At 38.6% G+C, this 12,634-nt stretch overlaps 2 protein-coding genes across 3 annotated transcripts; both read right to left on the reverse strand.

Moving 5' to 3' along the window:
- Positions 1-131: 131 nt before the first annotated feature.
- LOC107399242 (PI-PLC X domain-containing protein 1) lies at positions 132-1,560 on the reverse strand. The gene is made up of 5 exons (XM_064356039.1): positions 1,541-1,560; positions 1,361-1,474; positions 1,092-1,315; positions 552-1,039; positions 132-501 (listed from the first exon to the last, which is right to left on the reverse strand). The coding sequence occupies exons 3-5, from the start codon at positions 1,097-1,099 to the stop codon at positions 152-154; spliced, it is 846 nt and encodes a 281-aa protein (XP_064212109.1). The 5' UTR covers positions 1,100-1,315; positions 1,361-1,474; positions 1,541-1,560; the 3' UTR covers positions 132-151.
- Positions 1,561-2,188: 628 nt separating this feature from the next.
- Notum (notum) lies at positions 2,189-10,678 on the reverse strand. Of its 2 annotated transcripts, none has more exons than XM_015985378.2 (6): positions 10,414-10,678; positions 4,480-4,682; positions 3,876-4,024; positions 3,332-3,829; positions 2,829-3,248; positions 2,189-2,778 (listed from the first exon to the last, which is right to left on the reverse strand). In XM_015985378.2, exons 1-6 carry the CDS (start codon positions 10,432-10,434, stop codon positions 2,462-2,464), a joined length of 1,608 nt encoding a protein of 535 aa, XP_015840864.1. In that variant the 5' UTR covers positions 10,435-10,678; the 3' UTR covers positions 2,189-2,461. The 2 variants fall into 2 exon arrangements, with proteins under 2 accessions (XP_015840864.1, XP_064212108.1); XM_064356038.1 differs by lacking the exon at positions 10,414-10,678 and adding an exon at positions 6,196-6,262.
- Between the last annotated feature and the right edge of the window lie 1,956 nt (positions 10,679-12,634).

A 12,634-nucleotide genomic window follows, 5' to 3' on the forward strand; every position in this document is an offset into this window, starting at 1 on the left:
GGGACGGTTTGAGGCGCATAATTGTGTCTAAATTTGCAATTTAAAGTAATGATCTGCTGTTTCCTGCTAATTATTGGGTGACACATTCATTGTGATTCATGATCAAACGTTCACCTCAGAAAAACACAAAGTCGGGGGAAAACTTTATTAATTAATGGAAAAAACTGCGCTGCAATTTGCGAAAGTTTGTGCCGATTGCCACGCTGATCATGTCGTTACCGGTAAAAAAATCGGTCGCGATTATATTCAAATTATCAGCAAAATTATTCTCAATGACCCACTCTGTCAGTTCCCGATTCACCATCAAAGCCAGGTCTTTCAGATTCGTGTTAATATACTGCAGAAAATTTCGGTAGTTTGGAGTCAATTCAGCCATAAGTACATTGAGCGGGTTTCCCCGGACCGGTTTAGAAATTTTCGTTTTGACGAAATTTTCCAAATTTTGTAACTTTTGGACGTTCCCCCAGTCGCGCTGAACGCCTGGCCACAACCACGGATTCCCTACAATTTACAAAAATTATTGTACGTTTCAACCAAACCCAAGTTCGTACTTCGAATAAAATAATCCTGCCGATAACTGATAATGACCCGCTTTTGGCTCTGCCAGAACTCGCGTAATTTGGGCCCTTTCGGGTGCATAAACCTCGAATACGGATAAATTAAATCTCCGAAAATATCCCTCACAACCCGCAAAAGCTCCAAGTGATGTCCTTCAAGAAAATCTTTGGGGTGGGGAAACCGGTGAAAATCCAACACCACCACTTCTTTCGGTGACTTTTGGAGAAACTTGGCCACACTTTGAAGCTCGGGGACGAGCTCAGTGCACTTGACAAAATCATGGTTTATGTATAAACTTTGTGGCGAGTCCCCATAACGCCCAACCCTGATATCGAAGTACCGAATACCGTAAACCAGCTGCTCCCACATACTTTTGTCCTGATTGAGGACATAGTTTTTGAATCCGGGGAGTTTCGTCCGCCAAGCACCGGAATTGTGGGTTCCGGGGATCATCATGTCCCCGATTCTGAGATCACCGAAACTAAAAAGCGTAGAGACCTTCAATGCGGCAATTAAACCGATTTTGTAATTACTTTGACATCCAAGCTGGTTGGATGGAGAGACATTGCGAATGAATAATACTGTTGTTTCTCCGACTTGTAATGTAATAATCGAAACATTCAGCCTTCAGATCTGGATAATCGTTATCCAGGCTCCAGTTTCCCGGCAATTCGACGTTTTTGAACGGGATTTGGGTCTCTTGGAAGCCCTTAATGACCGAACCTGGGTTTGTTTGATAAAGAATTTCGGCGCTTGGCTAAAAATTTTATTAAATAATGAACCAAATTTTAAATTTACTCACGTTCGCTCTTAAATCGCCAAAAGTCAGTAATATCGTATCTGGTGGCTCGTTACAGGTAAAGTGCCAGTTTATTTGAAGATTTTTGTTCTTTTTTGGGGACTGGGTCAAGTAGAGCTGACCACAGGGATTATTATTGGCTAAGAGACAGTTTAACGGAAGTAACAACATTAAAATACTTACTCGTGATTTTTTGAGATGTTGTTAAATTGATCAGAAGTTGGAATATTAAAGGGAAAAGAAAAATCATGACTATCACTAGCACATGGCAAAGTAGCTAAAAATCATAATTTTAAATCAGAAAAATTATCACCGTGCCAACTATCTAGAACACTGCGTGAATATTTATTCGGTTACTGCTGACGCTTTGTAACTATTTAAATATTTTGTAATTGCTGCGTTGGAAAAAACGTTTGATTTAAACTGGATCTAACAATTGTCTGCTTCTGAAAAAAGTATTTTTCACGCTTCGGTGTTGTTAAGTGAGTCAGCGTAATTCAGTTTTACTAAAATTATAAATAATTGGGTAATTTGTTATACATACCTGTTTGATAACTTCTTTGTAAAAATAGTAATAAAAGCCAAGCAGCACACATTTATAACACTTTGCCAAAACTTGCCGTCGTTTTGCAAATATTTGTGTTTTTGTAAATCATTTTCGCGAGTGTTATCTCGATTGGAAACATACCTGGTGTAGCTTTCACTTAAAATAACGGAGAAAGTCTCTTCCTCGTTAAATTAAAAATGTATTGTTTGCATAATGTGTTTAAATAGTAAATCTTTAATATACTCGTGTGGTTTAATTATAAATGGGAAAAATGAAACACGTGATCGGTACTCTTTCTTTATTGTAACACCTATCGTACAAAAATAAGGTAACTTACTGACTAAACTCTGTACAGTTGAGGTAGAACAAAAATCAGTCCTGTTACAAATTCCGGGCAAGCGTTCTTTGGAGTTGAGAGGCTTGCCCCCCTTACAAACACCTAGTCTAGCCTTAACTACGATAAAAAAATAGTTCTCTACAATAAATATTCATTATGTACAAGTTGAATGAAAAAATTAAAGCATCCATCTTCACTGGGCCGTTCCGAGCGAATGTAATCAGTTCGATTGCTGCGTCAATAAATTTAAAAGTTCTGAATGGTCCATGTTGTTCAGCGTTTGCATGTCAATGCCTAGTGCCTTGGCCACGCTCTCCATGTCAAGTCCGAACGATTTGAGCAGTTCGATAAAGTCCATTTCCTCCCCCGTGAAGGGGTTGTGCAGTCGCGGACACGAGTGATTACACTGCGGCCACGAACACCGCTCCAGTCTCCGATGAGTGCAATGTTTCCTCCTTTGTGTGTGCAGGACCGAGCGCTGGGGCCTCCCCATTAAATTCAGCTCAGATGTCCTGTTCCCACTCGCCTGGACCGCATCTAAACCAGCGCAATAAGTAAATGAAATTAATAAAGCGAACCAAGCGCACCTTTCTTTTTCTTTCCTTTCCGGCTCTTGCGGTTTTTCCTCCGGCGCTTTTTCTTTTGTCCGACTTCGTCCGTGAGTGTCGAATTGAGAGTTTGTCGCCGGAGTGGCTTGGGCTGGTCGGCGAACATTTTGGTGTTGCGGGATTTCTTGATCCGCCTCCTGTGCAGTTTTTGCTCCCAACAATGGAGCGCTTCAGGGATTGAAATATCGTCGATTTTCACGTTCTGCCAATCGCGCTTGGTCAAAACCGAGTGCGAGATGCACGAGGGGGCGAACACGGCGGAAACGTTCTCGAAACTCTGCCGCAATGCGTCCCCCATTTTATGAATGTAATCCCACTGTTGTTTTGTTACGGGAGCACCGACGTTATCTGCGTCCATTTGCGCCTCATCAAACAGCCATTGAAAGACAAAGAGCTCGGCTGAAAATAATAAAAGATTGTGCTTTTAAAACGATATAAAAGAACGCGATTAAATCATCCAAGTTAAATTTTGTCCAACATACTTTTCAAAGTGGGGTACAACCTGTACCCAAAGTAACACCGCCAAGGCTCGTCCGGATACAACTCCTTGCACCTGTGGGGGACTTTCCCGCCCCACAGGTCGATCCCTCTCCGGATCGCGTCAACTGCAGGCTTCAGAGTCGGGGCATAGGGAGTTCGATCGAGAAACCAGCCCGAGTCGGTGACTCCTTTCACAACGATGTGTCTCAGACCTTTCTTGTCGTGGAGAAACTCACGAACAGGGTCCAAGTTTAACATAACTCCAGTTCCTCCAGCGCTGCTCCCAGTTAAAAGCAAATCGGTGCTATTTTCAAGTCCCAAAGTTAGTAAATCTTGGACGACTTGTTGCACGAGGATTGAGCCCATGAAGCTGAACGTCTCGCTCCGGGAGTGGGGTTTTGAGCCGCTCCAGGAATCGCTGGTACAGTAAGGGATGAACACGTGGTTGGCGTTCCACCAGAAAGGGTTTTCCTCCATGCTGCCGGAGAGAATTCCCCCTACTGCACGTATTTTGTGAGAGAGAATTGGTGTTAAAACGCTACTTACTGTCCCTGGCGTCGGGCCATCCTGTCGAAGTCATGTAATGACGCTGTTTCAGCCATCTGTTTCTGCAACTATGGTGGTCATAGCAATACCATCCGCCTTCTAAAAAGATAATCCATTTCTTACTCGTGTAAGACTTTCTTAGGTAAAATCTACATAGGAAAAAATACCAAATTACTAATCGGCGATGATGTTCCGGGTAAATGCCACTTGAAGCGCTTTAAGCCTGTAAACAGGCAGTTCTCCAAACGACATTTATTTTGGAAGTGGTGTGTAAAAACCGTCAAGAACATCTATCTAGCAATAACGGCGATAAAACCCCAGTTTCGATTTAAATTTAACCGGCGAAAGCCTTATTAAATGTAATCCTGAGAATGTAATAACACCCAGCTTTAGAAACAGTACAAAACCGCCGGCCCACCAGCAAAATTAATTAAATTTTCACGAATGAATGGTCAAATTACGGAGAGCACGTGCACCTCTCCCACTAATTAGCGTGTTTATTTATAAAGTGAAGTCAGTTTATTGATGCCGAACAAATTAGATATTAAAATCAGTGACAGGCCTTTAATGTGCCATTAATTAGAGCAACGAGTTTTGCACTCACCCGGCCTGCGATCCGTCGTTACAAGTGACGGATCTGTTCGACAGGAAAACGCGCTTCAAAGCCCGAATTTCCTCGTTTTTGTTCTCCTGCCGATGGACGAATCTTTGGATGTTGTTGGTGTAGATAGGAGTGTCCATGTCGTGCGTGTTCCTGCGGCCGGTGCCGGGAAAAGCCATGGACAGACCCAACCATAACGCCATCAACTGAAAACAAGCAAATAATCTGATTAACTCAAATTGATGCTTTGTGATTTAATGATTCATCGTTCAAGCATTCAAAACAATATACAAACGAAATGCCGAACAATGTTTAAGTTTAGCCGCCTTTGATGCCGCCAGCGGCTTTATTCGGCCGAACCAGTTCGCTCCAAACACTCATTTATAAGGAGATATGCGAGGTCTTTAAATCGGACACTGTATACACTCATATCCAGCAGATTTCCCGCTTTCCTCCGTCTAAGCCCAGAGTTTTTGTTTCAACAGCAACAAATTTTGTTCTGGAAATATAAATAAAATACTCCTCTTTTATTCATGTTTACTACATTGGATTGAAATTATTATTCAAATATTCATCCCACATAAAAATACATTCATGTACGTTTCTGATGTAGGTATTCGCCACATATTTTTAACTTTAAATCCGAATATCTAACTAGGGTTGTATAGCGTCTTGTACATATTTAAATAAAGTTTGGATCAATTAAAAAATAGAAAACTACTCGAAACTACCCATTTTTTATGAATACAAGAAAAGCAGATTCAATTTTATTCAACGAGCGATGAAAAAAAATTCATATTTAACTTTAGATCGAAAAAACCTCTCTTAATAGACACCTCTAAATAACGGACACCTCTTCACAACGGACTCTCTCTATAACGGACACCCTAATTACATAAATTTATCTCTTACAAGGGACAGACTGGAAGAGTGTTGATGTAAAAAGCACATTTGTTCCAAAAATCTTGTAAAAATGGATGAAAAATTCTATACCTATCAACTAAATCAACTAAAAGAGAAGATAACTTTGTATTGTAATAATTATATTTTGAGTATTAATGGAATGAGTTAATGATTTTATAAGTTCTATTATATTTGATAATGGTGAGTTGATTGCTGCTGGGGCATCTGGTTAATGATTTTGAGTGTGCAGCGAGGTAAACAGGTACAGAGAAGCAATAAGGGAACCGTTAGAAGTTGTACAAAAGAGTGGTGTTATAGTGTCATGTCGATGCACCTTGTATATGAGAAGAAGTGTCAAAAATGCAAAGCTCCGCCCCTGTATAATGATCTCAGGCGAGTCAAACGGTAGTTGTTCGAAGGATGAATTTGTAGTTTCTCGTGTCGTAGTATGACGTCCTTTGAACTGTTAGAGCCGTCTGTTCCATTATGTAACTTAATTGTCAATAAATTATTGAAATTGTTGTCCATTATCTAGTAAGTCAAAGAAGCCGCTCTCAGTGAGATATATTGGTTATAAATAAACTCGGCATGGGTCACCCAAGCCGAAATTGGGTACGTTTTGGTCGTTTTCGAGCAAATCTGCAGGTGTTCTTGTATTTTTTACGACTGGTCTTATTTACGACGGCAATAGAAGGAAAAGTCCGAATTTTTGTTTCGCATTGTGCAAATTATAGCACGTTTCCTAGAGCGCGTTTACGATTCTAGTTATAGTTATTTGTTGTTGTAATTAAATTTATTAGCGTGATTATGGCATACCTGTAAATGCATTAAACTGAAAATAATGTTAAAGAGGCTACTACAACGGCCACATAAAAATATACTAGTGAAAGAACGCGCGCTGGAGGGGGAGCTTGAGGCCGGATCCCTTCTGCCGACAGTAGCAGATAATAAGAGGCTTACCGACCTTTGAAGATGCCGCCGAGCACCTACACTGTTTTTAAATTAAATTACTCATTTCATGTTACCTCAGGTCATTCGATAGCACTCGTCTAAAACCACAGAAATTCAATATCATCTAAGTCGGTTTTCCGGTTAGTTTATAATTTGATCGCCGGAATTTTATGCTCGAAAAACCGCACCAAAATCCGGGCCCAAGGTGGTGCCTTGCGGCGCGCCGGCCAGATGCTCCGAGGAATTAACATAAAACATAATGAATTTTTAATGAGCGCCCGGTAAAAAATGGGGGCTCGATTAAAGCCCAACACCGAAAATAAATTGCGTAAAAGCGGCAATTACACATTCCGAGACATTACTGGCTGCGAGACCAGAACCCCATCATGGGAGATATGCGGAACCACTCCAGCCAAAAGGAGTGAAACACAATGCGATGATCCACTTGTCACTCTTCGGCTGCTATAAATCACCAACCAGCTGGACATCTGACACTGTGAACATTGGGGCAGGTTAGGTGCTGTAAATCACTAGCACTTTCCACCTGTGCCAGTGCTAAGTCCCATTGTGGCCTAAACGGATCCGTTCGAGCCAAGGACCCACCGCAAGTGCCGCTGCGGCTCCAATTTTATGCCCATTACGGCACCAACTCCTCACATTTTTATTTTATTTAATAAATTCTAGTTTATGAATTCTGGATTTTTTTGGATAATACAAGAAATGAGGAAACTCCACATTAGAAGTATTGGGAGTTCTAGTAATGATAACAGAAATTTCTTAGGTTCTGCTCAATGACAATATTTTCAAGATGATAACAACTTTTTGGGTTTGGGGCAATTTCCTGGCACAAAATGGCATTTTGTGGCATTTCTTTGTTGCGCAAAATCGCATGATTAGTGGCACACCTGTGGCTATCCATGTATTATTAGTTTAATGTCGGCAACTAGTCCGATGTAATCTCGTCCGTAGAGTTGGGCGCGAGGTAAAAATCAATCTCTATTAGCTACTGGTGTTGTCGGTGAGATCAAAGCTTTGTATCTCGCTTCCCACACGCACCAGCCTCTCGATAAATCGCCGCCCTAAATCTCCAGTGACGAAAGGAACCAAAGTGACTGATTTCGGCGTGGTGTTTAGAAAGGACCAATGTAATGCCGCGTAAAGAGAATTTCAATAGAAACACATCTGATGCGTGACTTTTCATCTTAATCCCACAAAGACTTGCCGACAGCACGGCTATTGCAAAGTTTTATTTTTTTCCGAATTAAGTTCGATTGATCAATTTATGATTAAAGAACGTCAATTGCTTTGTGGTTTATTCGGAAACCGACTCGGTGACCCCGAAAAGGGCCATATATCATGAGCGGGCTTTTATCGACTTTCCTGCGAGCTTTAATAGTTGGTCTTTGGCGCTTCCACTCTCTGTGTTAAATATTCAACACATTCGCTTTGTCAAATTTGCGTTTCGTGATGCTTTGTCACAGAGAGATACATTACCGTGCTGCTCTCCCAATTCATACACATAATTTACGTGCAAAAGCACACACAGACTCAATTAAAAGCAGTGGCGGGCCCACAATGCATAATTGAAAAAAGCGGCACGTTTTATTGGCGTTGAAGCTTCTTAGCGCCGAAATTTCGGAAATTGCCTCGTGAAGCCGTCCATTTGCGATGTCGCGTTTGGTGAATAATTGCCGTTCTGCGAACGGTCATAAAGCGAAAAATTCTCTTCGAGACTTGAAAAAGGTTGTGTGTGCGCTTACATACGATCAACTATAGTAATTTTCTTGAAGAGCACCGCACCGAACAGAACGGAAGTACCGGCTCAAGTTAAACCGGTAGAGAGTCAGCGGCATTACTTTGTATCTGTAATGAGGATCGTGGCGAGACGTGTCGTGCTAATTGCGAGATCAAACGCCGCGCCACAATAGCGACTGCAAGCGCGAATAACGAGGTGCTTTACTGCGAATTCTCAATTAGGGAGCGGGGGCCGGGAAGTTTTCCAAAATTGGGAAAATCACTGCGTTCCTGAAAGTCTGAAAACCCATCAACGGATTTCAGACCTCATTTCAGGCGGGTTTTGTAACTTTATTCTGATACACAAAATAGAGCAAAAATAAACAGTATGGTGTGTGAGTTTTGAAAATCCAACAAAAATGTTCGATGAAGCATAGCAAAATCCCAAAGAGACAAAAACAATCTTTAGTTCGTATGACGAAATGAGAGAAATTTTGTGTCGTAAATTATTATCAAAAAATATGAGTTGAAAATGCAAAATTGTTCAAATAGTGTTATTATTATTCCTAAGTGTGTCGACATTTATCTGCAAGGTCTTGACATAACTACGAGTATTAATAAACATTCCTACAAAGAGTCATTTTGTACTTAGTGTCATCGTAAATCACTGATTTTAATTTTAGACATTGAGATTTTGTAAAAAATAAAGTCAAGAGTTTTAACTTTCGAAAATTTCGATTTTCTAATAAACTTTATGCTACTATACGTTAAAAGATGTACATATCATCTTTGATTTTTATACTTTAGCTGCAGAAATAAGTGACCTAGGTCAGACCAAGCACCTTGCCATTACACTAGAATGACTTTTAAGATGGTTAGAAGCTGATTTTTGGGCCAAAAACACAATTTTTCAGAGGGAATTCTCCAAATAAGTATTTTTGTAACAAATAACACAAAAAAAATCTAAAATTTAGAATTTTTCATATTTTTTGGTGATCACTTATTGTAACGTTGTTGAAGAGCTAAAAGAGTAAGTTGCATTAGAACTGATAGCTCAATTAAAAAAAAAACGAAAATTGCAATGCAATAAAAAAAATTCAATGAGAAATCAGTAGGAACTCTGAAAATGTATCAAAATCAGTTTTTTTACCTATGCCATGATTTTCGGAGCTTGAAAAATAAGAAACATAGAATGTTATATTCGGAAGTTCGTGATAATCGGGCTCCACTGTAGTTTAAATTAAGAAATAATCTAAATTTCGAAAAGCCATAACTTATTATTGGTCCACGTACTGACAATTATTACCTTCAGATTAATTATCTATTCTCTCTCATTTTTTACAAACTATCGAAATTATGGATATACAGTGAAGATTTTATTTTGCTGAATATAGGTGTTGACTTGGTTTTCTAAAACTGACCATAGAAAATAGCGTTATGTGTGTCATGTAATATTTAGCGAAATAAAATTTTTATTACAGAAATACAGACGATTAAAGTTAAGAAAGCTAGTAATACATACAGATGATTTTTTTAATTGAACCTAGGGTTAATAATGCTGAGTGTGTTATTAGGTGAAATAGCGAAATAAAAACTGTATAACTTTAATCACAACTGCATAAACTGATTATTTTGAAATTTTGGAATTTTTTTTGAATTTATATTTTATATTTAAAAAACCTCTTGCTTATGACTATTCCCTCATAGTAAAACAGGAATGTCTGTATTGATAAATAGATTTAGAATAATAATAATAATAATAAAACTGTTGAAATCTAAGTAAATAATATCTACTTATTTTGATTGGGTATGAACTTTATTTAATGAATAAAACATTTTTATTAGAAACGTTAGGACTTCTTATTTTTTTATTTCATTATTCTTATTCCAATTATTATTATTTCATTATGTTCAGTATAATAGTTGTAAAGAGCTTTAATTAAAAGTATTTATTAATTGTTATTTAACGAATAATGCAAAAAACGCCAAATTTTTTTTCATGTTTTATTTTAAAATTTGAAAAATAATGTATTCAAGTTTAAAATCAGTTATTAAAAAATATAGTATGCTCCCTTTTAAGTCGAAGCAAAATCACTTTGTTTACGTGTATATTGTTAGAATCGTATTTGGTTGTTTTTTTTTGTTTGTACATTTGTAGTTTAGTTTTCTCCTCTGTTTAGTTTTGTGTTCGTTGTTGGCTCGCGTCCCCGGCGCTAAGTGTGATAATTGGTGTGAAAGCAAACGTGTGATTATTTGTCGTTGGCGCATCGGTCGGCTTGCACCTTGTCTTGGAGGCGTCGTCGCGTGTCAGCGGCGGGTAGTTTGGGAAAATTGAAGAAAATCTCGTACCTGTGTGACGACTAAGCGCATGTCTGCACGTGTTCTTCACCTGCTAACGGTCACCAGCTCACACACCAGCACTTTGCTTCGGACTAACGTCGACTTCTTGGATCGCTTCTATATAGCGGCCCCACCACCCCCGATCGGGGGTGCGCACCACTAATTACCACCGGCAACCCCCAGCAAGCCTCCTGAGGCGAGCCTGCATTCCAGCGTCGCACGTTCCACGTAATTTTCGTGAATTACGCACGAGAAATGGAAATGACGCGGCGGCATCCTCTGTCGGCAAAACTCCTCTGGCGCAGGCTATTTATTTGCTTGTACACATTCGTAATATGTTGATATCTACAGATAACCGGAGGAGGAATTGTTGACCAAATCTGGTGCGAGAGGTGCCCTTCTCGGAAACGCTGCGCGATTCGAAACGAACATTTTTGGAACAACCGACACAATTTTGACACGATTACATCACTAATTGGTTCTATGAACACACAAAACTCGACTTCTTCCAGGCAATCGCAATTGCGAACTCATTAAGACAGACTTGCTTCGTTTCGTTCACGGGGAAATAATTGCGGGTTTTCCTTCAATAATGAGGGTTTAACTGCCCATTGTAAACTACTAAGCACTTGGCGTTGGACATATTTATGATGGCGTACCTGAAAAGTGAAGACGTTTCCGGATCTCAGTTTTCGAATTCCATTAGCAAAATATCAATGAATGCCAAACTGAGTAATTAGCCTCTTTTCTTCAAAAATCATTCAATCAAATCAAATCTCTTTAGATAATATAGCGAATTAAAATTTGAACTCTATAGGCCGGTTTATAGAGAGCTCAATTAAAGTTAATTGCGCTGTTAACAGTTAACAACGCGAATAGACCAATAGAATTTGTTCAATTTGGTCACGTGATCAGTTAATCACGCATTAAAATAATGACGCTTTTGTAAACCGGCTCTATAACGAATAAACTTTTTTTGTATATTTTCTGCATTTTTTTTCAGTGAAATTGGCACAGTTTCTGGAAACTTTTAACGGAGAGATAAATTTAAATCTCAATTAAAACATAGCAAACGTAAATCAGATACGCACTACCTTAATAGAGAAATAAAATTTAACTGAAGTTTAATCGTACGAGAAAGTGGGTCTTAATTAATTAATAATTATTATAAGGTAAAAGGTAGAAGTTTAATAAGATCACTCTGTATAGTATTTTCCAATAAAAATATAAATATTTCACATGTGTCTTTATTTTAATAATAAAAGGAGTCAGTGTGATACCATTTTTTTGCAATAAATAGTTTCGGTTATAAAGGATTTATTGTTTATAAATTTTAATGTTTTAACGATTCTAGTCTTTGAAAAAATTTATGTAGATGTAGATGTAGCAAAAATTTTTTTTCGTTTTCAATTTTTCAATTATCAATTTGTATTTATCAATTAGCTATTTATTAAAAAATATATTTATTTATAAAATAAGTGTTTCTGCACTAAAAATTAAATGCTGTTTCATTATTTCTCGTTAGATTCAGCGGCTTAAACAACTGGTTTTTGAAATCAACGAGTTAAAACAATGAGTGCTGAATTACAGTATCGATTTTGTCGAAAACATTCAAATTCGACAATTGCCTCCGTTGAAAACTCATTAAATTTTTTTCAGCTTTAGATTTTGTGATTATTTGCTTTTTTCATTGACTTTTCATCGTTGAAATCCAGTACCACATTTTTCGTTGTCGGTTTTTGCGCTCACTTAATTCCAGGCAAGTGCCTTAATTTCCTTACTGTTATCGGAAAAACGTTTCCCTGTACTTTCGCAATTTTATAGATTATAGCTTTCAGCAAACTATCGCGGAATGAAATTCTCTAACACTGACAAAGTGCTTGTTCCTGATAACCCAATTAAAGTTAAGCCTTGTTCACATGAATAAAAATAAAACCAAATTGCATTCGCTTTAGCGTTTATTCGTCGTAAACTTGTTTACATGTCGATGTCAGCAAAACAAATTCCAAAACACTCGTAAACCGCACCAGCAAAATTGTCGAAAAAATCGATCCATCAGCGCGACATTTTCCATCGAAAAACGCGCACGGTTTCCGTCAACAATCGTGTGAAGTTGCCGCGAAAGGTCCCATTAACCTGGTGCAGATCGTCCGTCGATAACACGGCTTCTGGGAAGCGACAATGACTGATCACGGGGTTGCTCTCCGGAGATTGATCCGTCGGTTCTGAT

The sequence above is a fragment of the Tribolium castaneum genome, chromosome 4 (genome assembly GCF_031307605.1).
Source record: "Tribolium castaneum strain GA2 chromosome 4, icTriCast1.1, whole genome shotgun sequence".
In the NCBI taxonomy this organism is placed as follows: domain Eukaryota; kingdom Metazoa; phylum Arthropoda; class Insecta; order Coleoptera; family Tenebrionidae; genus Tribolium; species Tribolium castaneum.

Excerpts from the sequence above, each read along its gene's own strand:
- LOC107399242 (XM_064356039.1), bottom strand. Across the intron at positions 502-551 it reads GCAGGATTATTTTATTCGAA|GGAATCCGTGGTTGTGGCCA; the intron begins GTACGAACTTGG and ends TGTAAATTGTAG.
- Notum (XM_015985378.2), bottom strand. The coding sequence starts at position 10,434 with ATGCGCTTAGTCGTCACACAG. Across the intron at positions 3,830-3,875 it reads ATGGCCCGACGCCAGGGACA|TAGGGGGAATTCTCTCCGGC; the intron begins GTAAGTAGCGTT and ends AAATACGTGCAG. Across the intron at positions 2,779-2,828 it reads GAAAGGAAAGAAAAAGAAAG|ATGCGGTCCAGGCGAGTGGG; the intron begins GTGCGCTTGGTT and ends GCGCTGGTTTAG.